Raw genomic sequence first — 24138 nt, 5'->3', positions numbered from 1 at the left:
ATCTTGTTTTCCTGAGTATCTTAGAGAAGCTAAGGAAGTTATTTCCCCTTCTAAGTTTTAATTTAGGTTATCAAAATCTCAGCCTGAGAAAGATGGGGCTCTAAGTATTCTACTTCAAAGTTTGCATATCTCTGTAGGTAGGTGCAGATATGGATGTATAACTAACAGGAATTGAAGATTTATAATTCTTAGTACAAATGAGTGAGATGAAACAAATTAACAAGTTTTCAGTGGTTTTAAAAGATAAAGGAAAGTAGATAGGAGCAGGATAATGGAAAATGAAGATAAAGGGAAAGAGATCTTGAAGAGAGGTACAAATGAAAACAAAGGAGGAGAGAGTGGAAAAATGAGGGAGAAAACAACTCTTTGGAGAACACTGCCGGTGTGCACTTATGCTTTTAAAACAACACTGAGCTTTTTCAGTTGTAAATTATGTTATCAGCCACTGACAACTGTGCTTTAGAAACCAATCTAGCTGACCCAGACCAAAAAACTTTCCTACCACACAAAAAAATCCTGCAGATTACTTGTACTTTTTTCCCCAATATTCCTCTCATCTTCTTCTTCTTTCTCTTATGTTCAGTGTCCAAGCAAAACCTATGATCCTCTCATAAAGTCTACCAGAGACTTTCCCGATGAAGTCATTAGCTTCATTAAACGCCATCCACTGATGTACAAATCAGTTTACCCAGTGACAGGAGGACCAGTGTTCACCCGAATCAACGTGGACTATCGTCTGACTCAGATTGTGGTGGATCATGTCATGGCAGAGGATGGACAATACGATGTTATTTTCCTAGGAACAGGTATGAGAGAGGACTTCTACTCTCATTTTGCACAAACCACGTCCTTTAAGAACATTTTTAGTTCAGCACACCCTGAATAAACCTATTGATTGACATATTTTTCCTATGTATGCAGCTTAGGGAAATATTTCAATGCCCCTGAATCTGTGCAAGGTCTTCATGCAAACATTAAGATGGGTTTATTTGTCAGCTCAAGAGATTGCTGCTGTTGGGATTTTGATGCCTCCTGGTCCCTAGGTGATAAATCAATTAAGGGTCTTGCCTGAACTGTCTTACCTTCTGAGTACCATTCTGTACATGTCTTTACATTGCGGAGTAGTCTAACTCCAATTCCTGCTGGCAGCACATGAATAAACAAACAAATTAACCTTAATAATTTCAAGGAGTACTTCCTGTTATCAGCATTGACATGGTGCTTCAGCATTAAACCTCATATGACATTGAAAAGCTAAGAAAGATTTAAAATTGAGCCTAAGGCAACAATTACACTTAAATACTTTTAAAGATATAATTTAGCAACATTAATAGCTCCAAATAAGAGGACCAGGACTGAACAGAGCGAGGTTAAACTACTCTGTCTGGGAAGAAACCTGCTTTGTAGTTTTTCTATAGATGATTATGTATGTATTTACATTTTTATGATAGTTTAATGCCTTAAAGAAAAAGTCTAATTTTACTGTAGTTAATTTTAGACTCACTGGGTGAATTACCCAACAGTATGGTATGCTAAGAAATATTACCATACCTATTCATACATTTCTAAAACTATAGTCTCCCATTTTACTACACTGAAATTTCTTGTTCTTAATCCACAATATAACATTTTCTCACTAGTAATAGCTCTTATAAAGCACTTCTCGCTTGTAGATATGAGCTCTTCAATAAGGAGGTCATTGCCGTTATCCCCATCTCACAGCAGGTAAAACTAAGGTACATGGAAGTGAAAAGATTTGTCCAACGGTAGTGGATGAACTACTGCCATGAACTGCAGTGAAATTAAGATTCCTATTTGAATCCTACCCCAGTGCTCTTGGGTTGCACAGAATTTTACCTTGTCTGTAAGCAAATTCATTGTTATGTGATATAGTTTAATAGGTATAGATATTCTGAAGTGATTTGAAGAAAAGACTGAATTGTCACAGAATATCTCCTCTTACAAAATGTGTGTTGTCACTGCCTTCAAGGACTTCCCAATTGCATTGTCACACACATAAGTCCAGAGAAAGCCTCTCTCTTGGACCATTTATGTCTTTCACCTTCATCCCTCTCACAACTCTTCCAAAGACAGTGTGAGAGTCCGTCTATGATCCCCACAAATCGAGTGCAGTGGTGTCAGAGAGAAAATAAAAGTTTCATAGAAGAGAATATTACAGTGTTTGCTTCCCCGCTGCCTGAGAGGGCAGGGGATAAGCTTTATCTGTGATGATGGAAAATCCCTGTTGTTTTCTGAATGCAAGCTTTAATATAGTCAACAAAGAAGGAAAGGGAACACATTCCCAAGATGTGAAATGCCTAGTAGTTAGGAGGACTCACCAAAACTTAACTTTGTTTCTGATAATAGTGAGAAATGGGAATTTAAAACTTAGCTGCCTAAAAAGATGAGTTAATTATTTAAAATATTCTTAGATTTTAGAGATTTCTTTTAGATGTTTGCTATCTTCCACTATAAAATTTTTCATAGGAGTAGTGAGAGAGAAGCAACTTGAATCTTCCCAAGTTAATCGTTACTGCAGTTTAAAGGCATCAAGGCCAGCATGGACCTGCAATCACTAGGTGGCACTCCATAATACGCAGATAGTTACTTAACTGCAGTGCCTTCCTTAAAAGTAGGAATTGGGTTTTTTTTTTCCACAAACACATGTTTTTGTTCTATTTTACCCTTTAAACTTGCCTTGTGGAGAAAAATAAACTTGAGATAAAATTTCAAATATTATATAGAAGGACTGAATATAAGTATATGAAGTAACCCATGAAATTTTGAGCAGCAAATGATCAGAAGCTTATTATATGTTTGAATGTATGCAACCAATTTGTACATATGCAGATTTTGGCAATTACATCAAACCAACAAACAAACAATACTGTAATACATAAGACATAATTCTTGGCTTTGATTGGTAACTTGATCTTCAGTAGTTTCAGAAAACAATGCAAATCTCATTCTTTCCATTGTATTATATTATTTTTATCATTTTATCATATGCACACTGCTTAGGGCTCATCTGTGCTGTGTCATTTCTACACTGCACCTCCAAGCATCCAGCCCATCTCTCCTGAGCAGTTTTTAAGGATTCTCTTAAAAGTCATTCAAGACTCAACAAAGTGGGATGGTCTGAGATTAAATGAGCAGCTGGTTTTTATCCACCAAGCAGGGATGCAGGTTAAAATTGATTAATAGATTTAATTTAAAAAAAAATCTATATAGCTCTGAAGAAGTCATTTTTGTTCAGATTTTGATGTGAAAGGAAAAGATGGAAAAAGTGCACTGCTTAACTCCCTGCATTAAAATGAAACCTATTCCTGATATAAGGTACTATATTGGATAAAAATTAATTCTGAACAAAAAAGGAAATAGTTCTCTACCAATTTAGTCCCCTAAAATGGATACCTTTGGGCTCAAATGGGCCCCAGTTGTGCCTCAAGGAAGTGTGGTGAAACTTCTAGCTGGCAGCATAGTCATGCTTGTGTGTTTGTGTTTGTGTTTGTAAGTTAGACCACTGCTACCAGGAGCAGCCTACAATTGTGTTGGCTCAGCCATACAGTAAAACCATAAATGTATAGTATAGAGCTGGAGAGACTGCAATATATGCAGCTAAGGATAGATGTTGTTTGAAGGTTACGTCCTTGATGTGTTAGCTTTATCTTCAGGCATGAAATAGAGTGGCACATATATATTGAAACATAACAGTGGATTTTACATAATGAACATTTGTTTCAGACATAGGTACTGTCCTTAAGGTTGTAAGTATCACAAAGGAGAAGTGGGCTAAGGAGGAGGTGGTCCTGGAAGAGCTGCAGATATTCAAGGTAAGCATTAATAGCCACAACATCAATTAAATATTGTTCAGGGGACTTTATGGACCAAACTGGCTTTGTCTGTCTGGTTGTTTGTTTACTGGAACTATTTCAAAGTTCCAGAGGGACATTATGTAAATTTTTGAATGCCTTGGTATTCTTTGGACAAGTCAACTGTAAAAAGTCCAGAACCAAATGGAACATGATTTTTCAAACTCATAGAAACACTCATTTATCCAGCCTTGTTCTAGTTCAAAATATTATGAGCCTAATTATTTTTAATTTAGTAGTGTTTTATTTTTAATGCCAATTTTTGTACTGTCTCAGCTTTGGGACTGTTCTTCATACAATTATTAAAAAAAAAAAAACAAAAAACAAATAAACAAATTCCACAAATATTCTTTAAAATAACAAGTTTAGAAATTGAAAGCAAAGAAAATAAAGTTAATTTTGATCATCAATGTGTTTTAGTTTATTGGTGAAGGCTGACTCAATGTTTTTGACCACTTTGATTTGGTTATTCTGGCTGAGTGATAAAGAACAAAAGTAACTGGAGCCCAGCTAACACCAGTGACTTCTGCGTAAATAAAGCTTGTAAAAAGCCCAAACCTCCTTTCGGTTGTGCAGGCATGATTTCTGATTAACTTTATTGCTGGTGAGGGAGTCCTCGATGGAGTCCTGTGTCTTTTCTACTAGTTTTCATTTCCATTTAGTAGATCCTTCTTCATTCTTTACATTCTTATTTTATTTTTTTCACAGTCTGTATAGCTCTTCTTCAGTTTTCACCCTGCTTTTTCATCAACTTTTATTTGCATCCATAGCATTTCAATTACTTTCTCACACATCCTGTCTCCTATGTGCCGTACAAGGTCTTAGCCAAAGTTTTTGCCCATACTAGAGATTAATTTGGGACTTACATAGTGTAGACTATGTTTCTCCATATACCTTTTGATATATCATGTGTACAATGAAATTTCAATTTAAAGGATCCCTCAGTCTTCTTCCCAATGTCTTGGACATCAATTATAAATATTACTTTGAAAATATCAAAATTACTCAGTGGCCTGCCAAGTAATCAGTGGTTTCAGTATGTGCACTAATTTGCTACATTCTTGAAACATAACGTCAAGGGCAAATGTACCATATGATATTTAAAAAAAAAAAATAAGGTCAGTTTTTTCCCTGCTTAGCAGACATTCCTTCACGTTTTTATTGGTAACATTTATAACTGTTGCTTCTATGGTTTTGAATCCATGAAATTGGAGTAGTTGAAGGACTTAAAAAACATCCCTTATTTCCTCAAATTGCAATAACATTAAACAATAGGCTTAGATTAATCATCTTCTATTAGCTGATAGATAATACTCTGAGCTTTGTCCTGTTTTTACATAGTCATTGGCAGAACTTTCAGTCTGTCATAGCAGTGAAGTACATCCTCTTGCAGAGGATTTGCCTATGTTTCCCTTAAATGTCATCTATGCCTTTCAAATAGTACTTAATAGGAACTGAAGTTGATGAAAAAGTTCATTGCCAGTCTCCAGGATGGGACAGATTGCAAACTCTAAGAATTAAAGTAATTTGCCTTGTAAGCAAGAGGAAGAATTTATAGGAGTTATTTTTGAAAGCATGAATTTACCAAGCAAAGGGATCTATAGTTTTATTTACTTTTTGTATGTTAAACTAATGCACCTTACTAATTCATTTTCCAGCACCCTTCGTTTATCTCGACCATGGAGATTTCTCAGAAGCAGGTAATCACAAGCTCATTTAATTACTGACAAATATATGGTACATTGAACATGTAGCTGCTATTTTCAGGTGATGCTTGTTATTTACTGGCCAAGCTTTCCATGGATGACTTTAAAATGTATCCGGAAAGAAGGAGATATATTTGAACTTGTTTGCCTGCATAAATTCATATTTACTTACAAGCATTAATTTGTGTGTCCAAGTTCGTAATTATTCTTGGAAACATATCTTTAGTCATATGGTAGTGGGATTTGTGAATGAAGTCAATGCACACTCATTTTCCGGACACTGGAATTACTTCTCTTTTTACAATCTAGTCATAAGTTATTATTACTATTATTGTTGTTATTTTTATTAGTAGTCAGAGAGAGATCAGGGCCTCATTGTGCTAAAAGTTGTTCACCCACAGACTGAAAAACAGTCCCCCTCCTCTAAAACTACAGTCTAAATCTGGGTGGTCCAATCCTGACAGCAGAGGGTCCAGTCCCAGTTGGGAATCTCGTGATGGGAAATGGATTTATGACAGCTCTGAGCTGTATGATGGCTACGTGCATGTTTGGAGGCAGCGTGACACCAGAGCCATCCCTCCCTGTCCTGCTGAGGTGGCCAGAGAGCTCTGTACAACACGCCTTCCTCACGTGGGAGGAGGTATTTTGCCATTCAGGCACGCACAGCACAGCTGGGTCCCATCTCCCCTGAAAAAAAGGTGGCAAGCCAGCTGGAGGTATTGTATGAGCCAGCTCTGGCTCAACAGCAAGTACTTGGACCACCCTTGTCACAACAGGCAATCTACTGACACGGTGAGGAGAGGGAAGTAATATTATCCCTATCCCACCTAAGGAGCAGAAGGAGAAGATGAAGTTTTATTCACACAAGGTCATCCCTAGTTCTTAGACTCTTAATATCATGGCTATCCAGCCCCTTGTTTTTAAAGGTGTTGTTAAATCATTCCTTCCATGGTTTGCTTCTAATTTTTTATGACAGCGCAAATCTAAAGGTGTAAGGGTGCTGAGTGCTGGTGTCTTTCCAGGACTGCAGTCTCGTTTCCTCCCTGCCGTGTTGTCATGGCTGGATGGGGACTGGCTGATTCACACTGAACCATGAGAACATTCTACAGTAAAGGAAGAATTTTCCCTTGTTTTGTAAAATCTGGGATAAGGTTGAAAGTCTGCAAGTGTGGTACTGAAGAAGGGAACTTTTTAAATGGACTGCCTGGAGAGAATGCCCCTAATTAATTTGTTTTGCCTGATTTGCAGCAACAATTGTACATTGGTTCCAGAGATGGATTGGTTCAGCTCTCTCTGCACAGATGTCACACGTATGGGAAGGCTTGTGCAGACTGTTGTCTTGCCAGAGACCCATACTGTGCCTGGGATGGAAATTCATGTTCCAGATATGCCCCTACTTCTAAAAGGTAAGAGAAAAAAAAATACAGCATGCTGTAACAGATCTTGTAACTTGCAAGAATTTTAGAGGATTCGGATCAGAACGTGCTGCCTTTTTACTTAGCATGTAATTTCCTTTAAAATGTCATCATACTCCGGCCATTTCTGCTCAAAATGCTGTGAAAAACAACATAGCTTTGTTTAAGTGTGTGTGACTAACTCAGCTACTGCAGTTAACATCATAAATCTATCACTTTCCTTTTTTTTTTTTTTTAAATTCAAAATGCTTTAGGGCACAGGATGCTCTAATGGAGGTCCAGGTTGTGGCTAATTGCCTGAAATGCAAGAGCCTCTCTTCAGCTTCTGACTTTTGCATGGGACACCACCACAATTATAAAAATGGATTTTAACATAGTATCATAGTATCGTAGTATCATTGTATCGTAGTATGAGTGGCCAATCATAAAATACATTTAATTCCCTGATCTTAACAAATAATTGTATTTGTGGTCTAGCCATGAGAGGGAGACAGAGATTTAAGTCCTGTGATTTGACCATGTTAGGAGCAGTATTTCCATAGTGAAAGAAGCTTCATTTGAACTTTCTGTACTCACCATCTAAGATAGCAGCATGAATCTGCATGGAGAGAGAACATACTATATGTAGACAGTACAGTACAGTACAGTACCTAAGGTGCTGTATGTGTCTCTTGGAGTTTTTGGCTAATTTAGCCACAGCTCAGATCCAACTTGTTGAGCCAAAATCCTTCACACCCTCTTTGTTCCCGTTTGGGCAGTAATTCTTGCAGTGAGGTTGTAGTCTGAGCTCAGGGTCTGGAATGAGACTTTCTACCTTAGTGGCTGCAGGTCTGGAACTTGAGCAATTAGACAAACCATTGAAGTTAATGACTCATAGGTTATCATGTCATGGTGTCTAGGAGCTTTATGTGTTTCCCTTAAAGCCAAGGCAAACTAAATTCAGAGATCCATAAAAGAAAGGAGAAAAGCAAGTGTTCAGGCTCACTGCAAAGTTAGTGACACGTGAGGCTTGCTGAAGTCTGAGGTGGGATGGGACAGAGAGATTGATGGCCTATGCTTTTTAACAGATGTGCGGTTTGGTGGGAAGGCCAAAAGTCTGTGGCTTAAAAACAAAGGACGGGTGATTGGCCTTGGGAATCCTCCAGTAGATCAGTTACTTGAATATTTGTCTTCTGTATAGCAGCCTGTGCTTCCATCATGTCTACAGCTTTTACCACAGTGGACAGCTAGGCCTCAGGAATCCACTATCCTGCAGAGGCACTGCTGTGCTCAGAGGAGTTCCCGCTCCTCTTATCTTCAATGTGGCTGTGAGAGAGGAAACAGTTCTTCTCTGGGTTTCCAATTCATCTAATAAAAATTTTAATATTTATTTATTTATCTGCACCCTTTGTGAGAAATGTGAAATCATGCACAGAAGTGTTTTGGTTTGGGTTGTTTTGTTCAGGCTGTTTTTAAAGCACAGTGAGTTTAAGTAACAATGAATTTAAATCACAGAAATTTCACTGAATCACAGTGTGTTTAAGTTACACCCAGAGATTAGCAGACAAGTTAGTTGTGGAAGAAAGTAGAGCATGTCAGATCACTATCTCTAATTCTGTCCACAAAGATGAAAATAATATTTTTCAATTGTTTACTAAACTAAATCATAGAAGCAGGTCAAGGGAAGTTCTTCTCTCCCTCTACACTGCCCTGGTGAGGCCTCGTCTGGAATACTGTGTCCAGTTCTGGGCTCCTCAGCTCAGAAGGGACAGGGAACTTCTGGAGAGTGTCCAGCGCTGGCCATCAGGATGATCAGGAACTGGAATGTCTTTCATGCGAGGAAAGGCTGCAGGAACTGGGGCTGTTTAGTCTGGAGAAGAGGAGACTGAGGGTAGATCTTATTAACAAATATCTAAATGGTAGGTATCAGGAGGTTGGGGCATCCCTTTTTTCTATGGTACAAGGGGTAATGGGATGAAGCTGGAACACAAAAAACTATTTCACTGTGAGAGTGGGAGAGCAGTGGAACAGGCTGCCCAGAGGGGTTTTGGAGTCTCCTTCTTTGGAGGTCTTCAAGACCCACCTGGACATGTTCCTATGTGACCTGATCTAGATGAACCTGCTTCTGCAGAGGAGTTGGACTAGATGATCTCTAAAGGTCCCTTCCAACCCCCACCATTCTGCGATTCTGTAATCACACACTGAAATAGTTTTTTCTTCTATTTAAGTGGAACTTTTTGTGTTCCAGCTTCATCCCATTACCCCTCGTCCTGTTGCTAGCTACTATAGAAAAGAGGGATGTCCCAACCTCCTGACACCCACCATTTAGATATGTGTAAATGTTAATAAGATATCCCCTCAGTCTCCTCTTCTCTAGACTAAACAGCCCTAAACCATACACTTTACAAGTTTATTTCCTTGTGTTAGTGATTGCTTTGCTAGTCAGTATTACCTTGGGCCAATTCCAAGCTCCATTTTGAATACCACCTGTTAAATCTCAGATCTTTTTCACGACCTACAACATTAAGAATATTTTTGGTCATTTTCAAGTCAGTTCATCCATCAGGAGACCCATGTCCCATCTTCCCACAGCAGGTTTAGAAGCTCTCTCTGTCACTATTGCGTGCTTTTTCATCTAAGTAGATTTTTTTCTCTCTCTCTTTCCCCTCCCAGTGGTTTTCCCAAATCACAGGCCCTTCTCTTGATGTCAATTGTACAAATCTCTTTAGGCCACATGCTGCTTTGAGAGTGAGGCTGGTTTTAGTTAAGACCATAATTGTCAGCAGTAGGGTGGGAGCAATATGAGTCCACATCTGCTGAGCTCCTCTATATTTTGTTGTGGAATTCCAGCAATTATGCCTGAAGTGTTACAAGTTTGCATGCTCTTCTCATAGGCGAGCCAGAAGGCAAGATGTCAAATATGGAGACCCCATTGCACAGTGCTGGGATGTGGAAGACAGTGAGTATTTTGCACTTTTCCTGCTCATTTGTGACTTTAACAACAGTGTTTGCTGTAAGAATCTCTGTCTGTCTGTTGAAAACTTGCTGAGCTCAACCGAATAACATCCTTAAAGCAGTTGCTTTTCCCACATTTTCAGACACTTTACTCCTTCCACAGTTAAATTTGCAGAGCTGGAACTGGTAAAGGACAGCCAACATGGGAAGACTCTCGCCTTCAGGCGACTCTCCCCAGCACTTACACAGGGGAGGGAGATGTGCTCCTGATGCAAAAACATCACACATGTCCCTACAAGTAGCTAATGGGATATGTATGATGTTTCATCCAGAAAAAGAGGAGATAATCCCAGAAGGAAACACACAGGGGTGAATGGGAAACGTGCCATCTTCTCTCCTTCCACCACATACACTTGACAAAAGTTCCAAGGCCTAGCTCCAGCCCTTCCCCTTCTGACAGCTACTTAAATACTCCTGTTATTAACAAGAGCCTACCCCACTTCTGTGCTTCAACTTCCCCCTCCCTTTCCCACACCCTTTTTTCAGCTGCCAAAGGGCCTGACTAGCTGCTTTGGCAACTGCAGCACTTCTCTTACAGTGAGCACTGTCAGTATGAAATCCTGCGGTTACGTGGCAATCTCTGTGGCAGCATAAAATAAATGAAAAGCATTCAAAACAAAGCTTGGGTTTGTCTGGGGCTCTTCTAACTGCTTATTAAAGAAAACAACCCAGTCAAAACAGTATTGATTGTATCGCTGTGTTGAATACTTGATTTGGGATGAGCCACCACTTTCCATTGATCTCAGGCTATTTTTGTGCCGCTGTGGTGGTGGGTGCCCGATGCAGATCTCGGCGTGAGTTGCTGAAGAAATAGAGCTGCTTGCCACAGGATCAAAGCCTTAAGTCTGTAGCACAGAATAGAGGGCTCTGACTGTACATGTGTGCTTGCAGACGTAGTTAAAAAGTCAGGGTAAAATCTAATTTCCATAAAAGTCAATGAGAAAACTCCTGTTATGTTCCCAAGGGCCAGAATTTCTTACCGTGGCTCTCCAAGTAGTGGTATCTGAGACTGAGCAAAGCTCAAGGTTATAGACACTCTAGTAGAAAGACTCACAATGTCATATTTTCTTGGAAGGATAAAGAGATGCTGGAAAAGTTAGCTTTACTAGACAAACATAAAATGACTTAGCACAGAGATTGATATTAATCCTTTACCCTGATGTAGCATCATCAATAGAAATTTTATCCATCAGGAGATGACTCCTATGTACTATAAAACCATGAGTCTGACCTGTGCCACTGCAGTCTCTTGGCTTATTTATGCTATTTGCGATAATGAATAACACTATGGCCCCAAACCCATTTAAATTCAGTGCTCCACTGAGTGAGATTCCCTCCCAGAAACATCATTGGCTGCCTGAAGTTGTTTGGCTCTACTGAAATCTCAGTGGCACAGTGAAATAAAAGAAAAGCATTTAATGCAGAGAGCTTGAATTTCAGTAGATCTCATATAGGTACTTATTATATTGAAGAAACAATCCACAATTTTATCTGTTTTGTTGTTGAGCTAACTTTTGATTTAGAACACATCACCGCTTTCACCTTCCCTTCAGGATATAAGAAACAGCTTTAGTCTGATGGTAAGGCAGATAAGACAGAGATAAGACAAACTGGAAAGGGAAATGGAGACACAGAAATTAGAAGATACTTGGGCAGGTTTACAGAAGGCCAAAAAGGAGCCCAGATCTCCTCATGACTCTGTCATTGTTTGGTCTGAAACATACTACAGAGCATTTCAAATTATACTGGAGGAAGATAAACTCAGTTTTACTTGTGACTCCTTTAAAGTGTTTGGGATGAACAAATCAGACTGTAAAATTCACCTTTAGCAGCTTTAGCTCGTGTTTAGTAGTTGTGTTACTTAAAGGAAAAACACAGGTCAGATTTTAAATTCCTCAAAGGTGAAAGCTTCAACTTTAAAATGGAGCAAGCTCATGATATCGATTTTATTGACCTCCTTAAAAACCAGTTGCACTGAAGGAAGGTTAGCAACCGCCTCTAAATCCTCATAGTTATAGTTTAAGCTAAAAGTTAAGTTTCCTTTTGCTTTTTTATAATTTGCTCACTCTTATAGCATCTGTTCTGAATCAGGCTATTTTCCCATTGCTTTAAAAAACAGGTCAGGGTTAATCTCCTATACCATGTTTGCTTTCCAGGCATTAGTCATGAAACTGCTGATGAAAAGGTGATTTTTGGCATTGAATTTAATTCAACTTTTCTGGAATGTATTCCTAAGTCCCAGCAAGCCTCTATTAGGTGGTATGTTCAGCGCTCTGGAGAAGAACATCGAGAAGAGGTAAGTTATAGTCATCAAGGCAAACTTCCTCTATAGAGAATTCAGCTGAGCATTGAGAGGCAAGAGTTACTGGGATTAGATGATGTTTTACTTTTCCTTGCTTCACCTTAGGTATCACATATCATTCTGGTATCACCATTTGGGGCATGCAGTGGGGAAGAGAAAAGCCATTTGCACTGTGTCATAAGCAGATTTAGATATTTATTTTGATTTACATGCTCATTCTATTAAAAAAAAAAAAGAAGAAAAGATAAATTAGACTTTAAATAGTGGTAAAAAATCAAAGTACCTAAAAAAAGTATCTTTATGTCCAACGGTTAACACAACTACTACTTCTGTAGGTAAAAGTATGTTCAAAGACCTTTGTTTTAAACAAATCTCTGCTCCATTTAGTGTGTGATTGCATTCATTTACTATGTTAAGTAGTTTAACTAAGAATTCCATCTGTGTCTTGCTGCATTTTTCCATCTCTCCCCAGAGAAGGAATGGTCTTTTCAGTAAAAAGCTTTTTATTTACTTTTTATCTTGTTATTGGAATTTGAAAATTTTTCTTAAATGACACTCTGTGCCAATGCAGAAATATCAGGTTAAAGAATTACTCCTTGCATATGGAGTAGAAAGCAATGAGACTTGTGATGGCCCTTAATTCCTGCAGGACACAGATTTGAGCTGCTCAGTGGTGAAGCCCTGGAGAAGCCTCTAGGTTCCTGCATACCCCCTGCATAATTTCCCACTGATTCCTCCCTGAGCTTGTGACAAAAAGGCCATCTGACCTGCAAAACAGGTCAATGTGCTGGGACTGATTTGGACTGGGTTTGAGCAAGTTACAAACCTCAGGAGTTTTCATGAGCTTTCTCTTACATGAGTGATTTTGAGTCTGCAGCCAAATCCTGCTGTGATGGCAACCATGGCAACAGGGAAAGAGAAGTGCCCTTTCAAACAAGCTGGTCCTAGGTGTTAGATATGCTTGTTTTGTTAAATGTTCATCTAAGTAAAAAGTTAATTTAAATGACAGGAACTATCAAACACCCAACTGGCCTTCCACTTTCAATGATAATTCGTTTTATGAGACTTTCTGAGTGCAGAAATGCAGGCCAGGACAGGTGCCAATCAGAGCATGAATTTGGAGTGAAGTGTGGCTCATGGCAGCAGTCCTAGAGTTGCAACCCCAGTTATGTCTTGGCCCAGAAAGCCATAGGACGGGAATACAGGACATTTCTGATTTTCCACTAGATAATAAAAAAAGAATCCTCAAGACTGTATGTGGTCTATGACATCATAGTATTTTTAATGTACTCCCCTTCTTTTAGTCATGTTTTGGTTTGGCAAAGGTTCTTTGCTGAGAGTAAAATCGTCATTAATTCATAGACACAGTGCTTCCCATAACATGTACTAAACACCAAAAGAAAGAGATTGCTGGTCTGAAATACCACTTCTAACCTCCATTACAATCCACATGTGGAAAAAAAAAAGTGATCTTTTGATCAGCTGGCCAAGCATACTGTCAGGCATAAGTGGTTGAAATGAAACCCCAACTATTTAGCCTTTAAAGACCTATGGATATTTATTGTTTGTCCTATAATTTGTTTACCTTAACTGTCCTGTACAAAAGACGCTTTACTCTGCTTCTCTAAGGCAGCAGTTTGTAAAGGCATTTAAATATTTAATCAGGGAAACAAGTAAAGTACTTGCTTAATTCTAACCATCCCCTTAAGACTCATTTTTAAGTAAAAGTAAGCAGATAGTTAATAGTTTTAAGAGTTTGGGTTTTTTTTCTTTTTAATTCTTTTTTTTCCTGAACAATAAGTTATGTCAAGTTTTGAGGAGACTCAATCATTTTAAAAAATAATGCATTGTAACTATAACATGTGCCTAAGCTTCTCAAAAAAAGCTACAAACATAAAGTAGCCAGTTCCCCGAGAAGAATGTAATAGTTCTGTGTCATAAGAATTCACACTTTTGAGATCTGAAAGCTTCTTTTGAGGGGCTGCTTTTGAGTTCTATCTGTGCCAGTTGAGGGAAGAAAAAAAAAAAAGTTATTTTCTCATAAATCACTGGTTCAGATAGGCCTCTGAAGGTCAGGAATTCAAGCTCGAGCTGTCTTTCCTATTTGATTGCAGAACAAATTGGAGGCCAAAATGACTTTTGAACAAAGTTAGGGCAGGCTAACCTATGTAGCACAGCCTGAGTTAATGCTGTATTATTTTTTGCTATACTACGTGATTCCAAAAGGTTCACTGTGGCAGTAGCCTGGCCCCTGCTGCTAGTTCTGGACCAAAAGCCATCCAGGCATGGGGATGTCCAGTACTGCACGACTGCCTAGTGTGCCAAGGATATGCACATCAAGAGAAAGGGAACGTGTGCTTATGTGTGATGGCATTGGAAGTTCCAGCAGTCATACAACACATATCTTTGCACATTAGCAACCTCACACAGCAATGTTTACTGGATTTTCTCTGTGTAAACAGTCTGATAGCTGTTTGTATGAGAAAAGTAAAGCTGTGCTAAAAGTCTAGATTAACCTTTGAGGCAAATTTAGAAGAAAATTTCAAGGAGAAATCTGCAAACAGATTTTCTACACCATGAATGCCAACAGCAGGCAAATAGCGTTTTACTACATACTGTCTCTAAAGCCATAGCATTGTTTCTGTGATCTAACTTTGATAAAACAGAAGTTCCAGCACACGTACCACAGCTCCTTGAGGTGGTTTTTGTTAGTTTATTTTTATGTTTTTTTTTTTTTCAGTCTTTGAAGACACCAGCCTGTATAAATGCATACACACACATTAACGATTACAGCATTGGATCACTTAAAGACAATGTAGCTCTTAGTCTTGTTTAATTCCTGCCAGAAAATTCTTACAATAATGGAATTCCCAGTGTTTTGACCCAGGTTACTTCTAAAGTCCTAAGAACCTGGGACCTAGGGATATGATTTAATGGTGGGCTTGGCAATGTGAGGTTAGTGGCTGGATGTGATGGTCTTAAAGGTCTTTCCAATTGAACAATTTTACGATTCTATGAATTTGAACTCCTTTTAAGCAAACTCATTTTGCACATCTTGAATCATCATATTGGGAGATATTATTTTGATTATTTTTGTTTATTTTTAAAGATAAAGAAATTAATCTAGAAGTGTCATGTTTTCAACTGTATATACATTAAAGTTGTATTCCTACTTTCATATATTGCTGCCTAAGTAAATGGCTGAGTCTGTAGAGATGGTTAAAATGTTAATCCTGTATGAATTTGGAGATCCAGAAATTTAGATTTTCGGGATTTTTAATTTGACTTATCAGTGAAAATGAATTCATTGGTATGGGAGCTTAGTTGGAGGCCTTCCTAGCAAATCCAAAGATAAGCAGAATAATTGTCTTCCTTTTGAAAGTACCTCAGTTTGACAAAAATTCCATATGTGACAGAAACAGTGTGGCCATATTTAATGTGTAGCTTAATCTTTGCTCAGCCAATGCATTACCACAACTTTTCCCATTACAATTATATTTTCTGCTCTCTCTCTCCCTTCCTGCAGCAGATTTCTCAAATAACATTGTACATTATTTTAGTGCATGTCTTGGTGGCGTAACTTATTGTGATGACGATACCATGCTTTGCAAATGACTCCATGCACCTGGAACTTAGGTTACGGACTTTTAGTTCCAGGGCTGGAACTGTAATGTCTCAGCACGTCTTTAAAGCTGGCTTTACAAATAGATGGCTTTGCACTGTCCCAGACTTGCACTACAGCTTCCTGAGGGAAGGAAAAGGGCAAAATCCAGACTAAATGGGAAGTGTTTGGCCCAGCAGGATGTCCCCGACATTTCACCCTTAAGGTCATGGTTCAGAATGTGACTTCCAGGCAGAGCAACCTGTGGGGAGGGACAGGATCTCCTGTGGTACAGGAGCTGTCACCAGGTCATTTTGCTGCCAGTGAGAATACGTTTCCTTGTAGTTTGGGGCTGTTTTAAGGTCAAGAGTCAAATATGTAGCGCTTTTGTGTTCAGCACTGCTCACGCAATTGATCATATGCGTGCAGGGTTAGTCACTGAGGTGAGGGAAAGTGTTTTGGTGGCTGGAGTTCATAAAAAAAAAGTGGAGATGTCATCTGTTCATAATCTCTTAAACTGTTGAAGTTTTCTGTAACTTAAAACATATATTTATTTCTTTATTTATTTAAAAATGTGTTAGTTTTGTATATAATAGATGTCAGGACTGCAAAAAGTGAATGGTTGGTTCCCTGCAAAGCCATTAGATTTTGTGCCCCATGGCTCTGAAAGATATTAGGCCTCTGCTTTAGGCTGCACTTTACCCGAAGTCTCCTGTGGCTCCAGGTCTTGCCAAGCTGCCATCTCCCCTGGGCAGGGATGGAACAAACCATATGGTCTGAAGTGACAGAATAGGTACAGATTGCTTTTAACTCTCTCCTTCCTGCTCTTTTCATACCTGGGGGTGAAAATAAATCCATAGGAAGGCAGGAGAATATTCCAGTTTGTACTTCAGCAGTTATTTCCCTATTCCTGCCCCACAGCCCTGGGCTGTGTTTTTCTGACAGACCCAGCTTAACAACTATCTGATGGTTTGATAGGTGCAACAGTTTGATTCACTTTTGGACAGAACATCTTGCCAAGCAGAAGATTATGACCAACTTTCCCATTGGAAAAAAAGATGTTGTTTCCATTCCACATTTTAGCCAGACGAAGAAAACATTTTTCAGTTTATCCAAGATGTGTTTCCTCATCTTTTTTGCAGTTGGAGACTTTTATGTCATGATGGCGATTTTCTTTGTTATAAACATCTGTTCAGCAGCATCTTGTGAAAAAAGGCCACAGATTCAATGCTAGCTCTGGAATCTAAGAGTTGAATGAGAGCTGGACATACACCAAGGACTGAATTTTCAGTAATACCTTCTGTTAAAGGAGTATAGTTCAATGTTGGACTCCTTAGGTGGATGAGAAAGAGATTCATTCTGCAGCCTAGAGACTACCTAGAGCTCTCATTGCTTTTGCTCTTTGACTATATGACTCATTGGCTTTTTTTTTCCCTCTCATACCTTGAGATTCTTAACAGAGACTAGCATTTTCAACAGTTCCCTGGGCAAAAAAAGGATGTAACTCCAAACTGAGATATTTCCGCCTTTTTTAATATATAATGGGGGCAGGAGTTTAAAATTTAGCCTCAAAATAAGAAATTCACCTTAAAAATAATAGGAATCAAGCCTTTCAATAATGATTTCGTACTAGCAACACGTTCTTAATTTTTCCTGTGACTTCTTGGTACATAAAAAATCTGGGTTGTTTTGGTTTATTTTTTTCTTTTTTAACTATAACTCTACAGCTGTTTTGCAGCTAAATGATTATTTTCCCAGCACAAGAGAAAGAATCATGTGCAATAATAATTCAAAAAAAAAACCCAAACCCCACAAGTGATCTTTATTTCCAGTTAAATTATGAGGATGAAGAAGAAAACAACAGAAATGCAAAGATGAGTATGGGTTCTCAGGAAATGTTCCTCATTTTCCTTTTTCGCTCTCTCAATTTGTTCAGGGGCTGTAGCTAACCCATGATTAGTCCAGCTTTACCTCTAACATTTTTTCACATGTTGATTAATGAGGGGAGGCAGGCTTTGAAGCTACTTTCCTCTCCCAGACAGGTGCACTGTTTTAACTGTGAAAGAGTTGACATGTGAATTATTTGTGAAGAGGGAGCTATCTAAACATATCATTAGCAAAGGACAAAAGACATTGACCTAACCTGGTGCCACAGAACTTACAAATACTTGGTTATTTTCCAACTTACTGATTAATTTAAAGATTAAAAGATTTGCCATCATGATTGACAATGACTATTTTTCTCCATTGTTAAATCCAGGTTGTGAAAATCAAGTGTTTGATTTGCATGGAGATCTTCTCCCTTTGTCAAATGTTGCCAGTACCTATGGCGTGTTCCATAATTCAGATTATGTAATTTTAGAACAATTTAATGTTCTTATCATGAAGGATGAAACATACAATTTGTTGATAAAGTATTGTAAAAAATCTGCTTCCACTCCACTAAGAAAGTTAATGGTAATCGATCGCTTCATTTTTGCGGTTTGTAGTTTGTTCCCCATTGAACAAAACTATGTCTCTCATGTTTAAGTTTTATTGCATGCTCAAATTTAAGCACATGTCAGCAAGCTTTTATGAATTAAAGCCTTTGTGCTTCTGAATTGTTAAATCCTATTTACAAATACTTTAGGAAAGTTATTGATTATGACATGTCTGGGAGGCAATGAATCCACAGTTGACCAAAACAACATGATGTCTTTTATCTAACTAGTCTTTTCACCCACCTAAAAGTTTAATAAAATAAGTTTTACATCTATAGGTCAGGAACTAAAGATCACATTAAGCATTCAAGTGAAAGGTTAAAGATCTACTACCAAGTAATGAAATGCCAGGTGTTTATGAAACTCCAGAGCCCTGTGGGGGGAAAAGTAGAGAGGAAAGACAGGAAGAGTTCTGAACCTATGGGTAAAACAACATAAACAGGATATCAAAAAGAGAAGTGAGGGGGAAAACAGTAATGAAGTGTTGCTCAATATGTGTGAAATTGGAGCCATAATTTCATCCTGCCAGAGGATAAGAAAGGAATGAACAGTGAAGGCACAGAGAATGAGGAGGTGACAGTCATCGTAAATCAATATCCAAGGTTAACACAGGACATTCTGTAAGAACGCTGCTTCATTAAAAAATAGGAGTCGTGATGGGCTGGGATTAAGGGACACAACCAATTTAGACTCTGTTAGCTTTCTCTGTGGTATCCCAAGGCAGATGGAGGGGCAACTTCATCAGTTAACACGTTTATGACTAGAAAGTGTCAGCTGCTACACAAATGGTGAATAGTTACTGAATAACAAGAGTGCTGGACTTGGGGATCCAGTGATGTTTTCAAGTCTCTATCCGTCATTATTCTGCGTTCCTTTCACTGAAAATAGGCAAAGCACTAGTGAGGGCTCTTTGGACTGGCACTCAGCCAGATTAAGCAGCCAGATGGAGATATTCCAAGTGTAGGAGGTACACAGCTGTCAAGACTCTCTAGACTACAATACTGGCAGAGCCACCGATAGGCAGATGCTACTGCTGCAATTGCATCAGGCCCTGAGCTCAAAGAGATCTGTCCTGTTTTCACTCAGACAATGTGGGAACTTGGTCTTTGCCTAGTGCCTTATGAAACCCAAGTGTCTGAAAATTTTCTGCTTCTTCCCATTCTTTTCCCTAAATTTCTCAAGTTTGGGTCTTGATGTTGACATGAAGCCTGAGTAGAAGAAAGAAAGGCTTCCTTGTCATATTGCAACAGCCAGGCCTCCAAGCAGTTCCACCTGGCTCCTGCTCCTGCTTCCCTCTGTGGAGTACAACACCACAAGGAAACACCTGCCTTAGACATATTTCTGCCTACAGCTATTTATTTGTGGATTAATTTATGCATTTTATACTCCTTTTTTACTGTAATAAAGATACATTTACTTGGAATGAAGTGTCATGAGCTGATAAAGTGTTTTACAATTGCCCTATGCTGTAGGTTATGAAGGGGGAAAAGTTGTGTTTTTTTTCTATTCTGTCTCTCTGCTATCTTCTGTGTAGGTGCTTGTGGCTTGATCATGATTTTTCTGCTTTAAAGACAGCTCAGTAAATCAAAAATAGCTTGTGCTCATGTAGCACCTGTTGTCAGGACAATCCATTTTCCTGTAATTTCCTGAAATTAGTATGATTTCACCCTTCTGGTGCCAAGTTGGCATGCTAATATACACTTTACAGTTGGCAGGCTTATATACACTTTACAAACAAGGAAACTAAAGCTTAGGGTTAACCCAGCACCATCAACTGGTGGCAGAAGCCAAAAAAATACTTGGCCACAGAACCAGACAGTCAGAGCCATGTTCTGACCAGGCTTTTGTAGCACCTAACTTCTTGTCTCTCCTGCAATCAGATCAATGGTAGCACATGGGCCTATATCCATCCATCCATTCACATATCTATCCACCTACCTACCTACATACCTACCTACCTATGTGTTGCTGAGGAATGTTAGAGCAGATAGAGTAGCAAGCCATAAAAGCTCCTCTGTGCTTGTATTATAGGTGTCTATTGCTTTTCTAGTGATCTTGAAATGGTCTTTCAAATTATTTAACCCTTCCAATGTCATTATCATAGAAATTTAGAAACAATAAAGCTAAAAACCCTGGAGGTCACCTCATCCACTCTATTATGATGAAGTACTAGTGAGTTATAGTCATAACAGATGGAGAATCGTATGTATGTAGGTATTTTTTTGTCCCATGGAGCAAAAGATGGAATCATGTGCAGATTTTTTACATAAAGAAACAGTGTGTAGCTTACCAACTGTGAATAAATCTAATTTAGTCATCTTTATGCCTCCCTGATCTTCATCCTCTGATGTTTGCTGAAGGGTCAGATGTGCACTCCGGAAAATTTTCCAGATTCTGTGTTGGTTCTCCCTGCCTCTACTCCCCCCCTTCTTAAACTCGCTGCTTAGCCTTGTTCTGAAGTTTTTCCTGCGTTATGACAAAGCCACCAGCAGCGCCGAGGCTGCCTTTATGGCCCCGGCTTTGCTGCAGGCTGACAGGCGGCGCTGCGGGTGCTCGGGTGCTGTTGTGTGCGGCAGCCTCTGCGCGGCAGCAGAACATCATACACCTGGGAGGTGGCCGCTTGGACCAAGCCCGGATCGTTTTCCAAGGACATGCTGATATCGGGCACTGGCAGCTGGGGCTCTGCTTTCTGCTTCCACCTCTGCTACTAATCTTTATATGGTCTTTGGCAATTCGCTTGACTTCTACGTTTTCCAGCTGCAAAAATACTTCGGTGCCCAGTGACCCACCCTGGGGTTGGGGGTTGTTTTTTGGGGCGAGGCAGGCTTATGCTTTGGTTTTTGGTTTTTTTTTTTTTTGCTTAGGTAATTTTGGAAATAATTTTCAGGTCATCAGATATGTAACTTACCTGACAGTGTTATTACTCTAAGGTGCAACTTATTTTTACATTTTTGAGTTCATACTTTTTCTCCTTAAATATTCCCATTTGTAAATGAAATTGCAGTACCATACTGACAGACTTCAGCTCTCACTTGCAATCTCATTCTTTTCTTTGCATTTTTTTCTTTTTTTTTTTTTCCAACTTCTTCTTCACAATCCTTAACAATAAAAGAATTGTACTTGACTGTAGTCATCTATACTCATTGGGTGCTTTCAGTCACACTCAGAGTCAAAGCCAGGATCAGCTTCCTTGTGTAAAACCTAGTTGAAGAAGATCAGAATCACAGCGTTTCTTTTTAAAAAAACAATAGTAGTATTTATTTTCAGTGTAGCAGGGCTTCAGCACTCCAGATATATACAAGCACATTGGCAGTACATATATCTCAAGCAAAGCAGTTAAAAAAATCAATGGGATTGTGACAATAAATGAGATGTAGTCTAACTTACTGCATTGTGGTGTGGTGAGCGTTACATTCTGTCCTCTCAGATGTTCAGTATGTGTCTTTTATATTGCATGCTGAAATGTCAGTGATACAGGTGCTGTAGTTAGGAGCAGAACTCAGACATTTGAAAGGCTCTCCTGGTATCTGTCCCAGCTGCGTATGCCCCACTATGTACTGGCACCAGAGGGACGGGGCCCTGTGCCTTTTCTCACCTCAGTATAGCACTGACACGCATTCCGTTTTTGCCGATGAACTCACCTATCACATTCTTCTTTGTCCAACTCCACAGCTGAAGGGTGATGAAAGGATCATCAAAACAGAGCATGGGCTGCTGATCCGCAGCTTGCAAAGAAAGGATGCAGGAGCCTATTTCTGCAAAGCCCAGGAGCACACATTTGTCCATACCATTGTGAAGCTGAATTTAAATGTCATTGAGAATGGACAAATGGAAAGCACTCAGAAAACTGAGGATGAGGAGGGCCGGGTGAAGGATTTGCTGACAGAGTCCCGGCTGAGGTATAAGGACTACATCCAGCTCGTCAGCAGCCCCAGCTTTAGTCTGGATGAGTACTGTGAACAGATGTGGCATCGGGAGAAGCGGCGGCAGCGCAACAAAGGTGGTGCCAAGTGGAAGCATGTACAGGAGATGAAAAAAAAGCGAAACCGGAGGCACCATGAGCCAGCCAGGCCACCGTCTACGTAGTTTGTAAATGCTATTTAAAGAAAGGACATTTTCCAAGGGAGGGGGGCTGGGAAAGATACTGTGTTCTGGTTTTGTGCATCTTGCCTATGAAATAGTACTGCTTCTTACTGAAACCAAATAACTCATCATCACTATTAATCTGTATGACACTGTACAATGGGATCTGATATTAAATAAGATGTTCCTTACTGGAGTAAGACACACCAGGTAATAATTTCAAATGCATTCATTAAAAAGAAAAGATGTACATTTTTAGCTCATTTCTGGGTAGCCTAAGGCTACGTGAGCTGTATATGTACTTCCTGCATAATTTTCACATAGGATTTAGTATCCATGTTGCCATGTTAATATTTGCTGCCGCATTCCGCCCCAGAGGTGGCTACATTTCAGGGGAGGGCAGATATAGTTCTAGTTCTTTGGCATCTTTTTGAACAAGAAGCATAGTAGAAATGTGTGACAGGTCTGCAACACACCCGCTGATTTACCCATTGGGCTTGTATACAGGCACGTGGGTGGGGTTTGCTAGCACAGAGGGACGTAGAAAAAAACCTAAATTAAGTATTGCTGTAGGCACAACATTCATTCTCTCCATTACAAAAAAAAAAAAGAGAGAAAGCATAATCATAGTTTGATAGAGGGGAATTATTAAACATTGCTCATTAGTGTTTGAGTAGCCACCAGTTTACAGTCCATCTGATGAAATGAAATGTTGACTCTAATGCAAACTGCCACCCAGATACTTGGGAGTAAATTTCCTAAGTGGTCTGTGGGAGGTATGTGCACAAATCCTATTAACAAATAATGGGATTCCTGGCTTCACCTCTCCTATCTCTCCTAAAGTTTAACTGACTGTTTCTCTGGCCCTTTACTAGCTTTGTTTTATGCAGAGGAAAAGAAAAATGAAAGACAACAACAAAGCTAAAACAAAAGACGATGAGGGAAAATATTTAGTGGCTGAGACCAGTGCTCTTGACACAGAGCTGACATTCCTCAGATGTGTGTATTCTTTGGGATTTTCTCCCAAAGGTCTTATGTATTTGTAAGTTGAAAATTTGCATTGTTGGAATTAATACTTTTATTATAATTAAATAAAAGATGTCCATGTGTAAATAAAACTTTTAAGTTAGAAATTTTCTATATTCCATAATTTCATTTGTAAAGTGTTCTTTGGTTCATATTTTGGTTTAACAGTGTAAATTTTTCCAAGTAAGCAAGAAACACTGGCCTCATTTTTGTCGACTTTACATCAATGGTATTTCATTTATTTTATTCCTGACATGCAGCAGCAAACACAAGCTCAAAATCAGGCCTACTGTCTCGTCTCATGAATCACAGCCCCCCTTCCCTCTCTTCCATCTAACCTTCCTCCGTTTTGCCTTTCACGCCTTTTTGACTGTGAAATGACAAATTAGCCACTTCCTCACATGGAAGAGAGCTTTGATGGGTACCAAAACAACAGACTTTACTTGTTTCTCATGCATTCTACAGATCTTGAGAGCAAAGTCTGTGGGAAACCCGTGTAATTGGTGTGCACCTCATTAAGGAACCAAAAATGCTGTCTCTGAAAGCTGTGGATTTGCCTCTGTCCATGCTAGTGTTTGTGTGTGCATTCAGTCCCTGATCTATAATTGTATAGGTCCAGTTTGCATTGTTGTACATTTCCTCTCTGTTAAAAGTCAGAT

At 39.1% G+C, this 24138-nt stretch overlaps 1 protein-coding gene across 8 annotated transcripts in view; it reads left to right on the top strand.

Moving 5' to 3' along the window:
• SEMA3D (semaphorin 3D) overlaps positions 1–23586 on the top strand; it is a 141637-nt gene extending 118051 nt beyond the window's left edge. For 7 of the 8 annotated variants that reach the window (XM_062019784.1, XM_062019790.1, XM_062019802.1 and 4 more), the window contains exons 12-18: positions 584–806; positions 3745–3833; positions 5531–5572; positions 6827–6984; positions 9867–9931; positions 12144–12283; positions 22043–23586. In XM_062019784.1, the coding sequence (XP_061875768.1) occupies positions 584–806; positions 3745–3833; positions 5531–5572; positions 6827–6984; positions 9867–9931; positions 12144–12283; positions 22043–22456 (1131 nt within the window). In that variant the 3' untranslated portion in view covers positions 22457–23586. Of the gene's footprint in view, positions 1–583; positions 807–3744; positions 3834–5530; positions 5573–6826; positions 6985–9866; positions 9932–12143; positions 12284–16868; positions 17031–22042 lie in introns of those variants that run through there. The other variant, XM_062019808.1, reaches the window with a different exon arrangement.
• The last annotated feature ends 552 nt before the right edge of the window (positions 23587–24138 follow it).

The sequence above is a fragment of the Colius striatus genome, chromosome 1 (assembly GCF_028858725.1).
Source record: "Colius striatus isolate bColStr4 chromosome 1, bColStr4.1.hap1, whole genome shotgun sequence".
Classification (NCBI taxonomy): Eukaryota; Metazoa; Chordata; class Aves; order Coliiformes; family Coliidae; genus Colius; species Colius striatus.
Note: the sequence above shows the minus strand (reverse complement) of the source record. Positions and strands in the feature narration are given on the sequence as shown.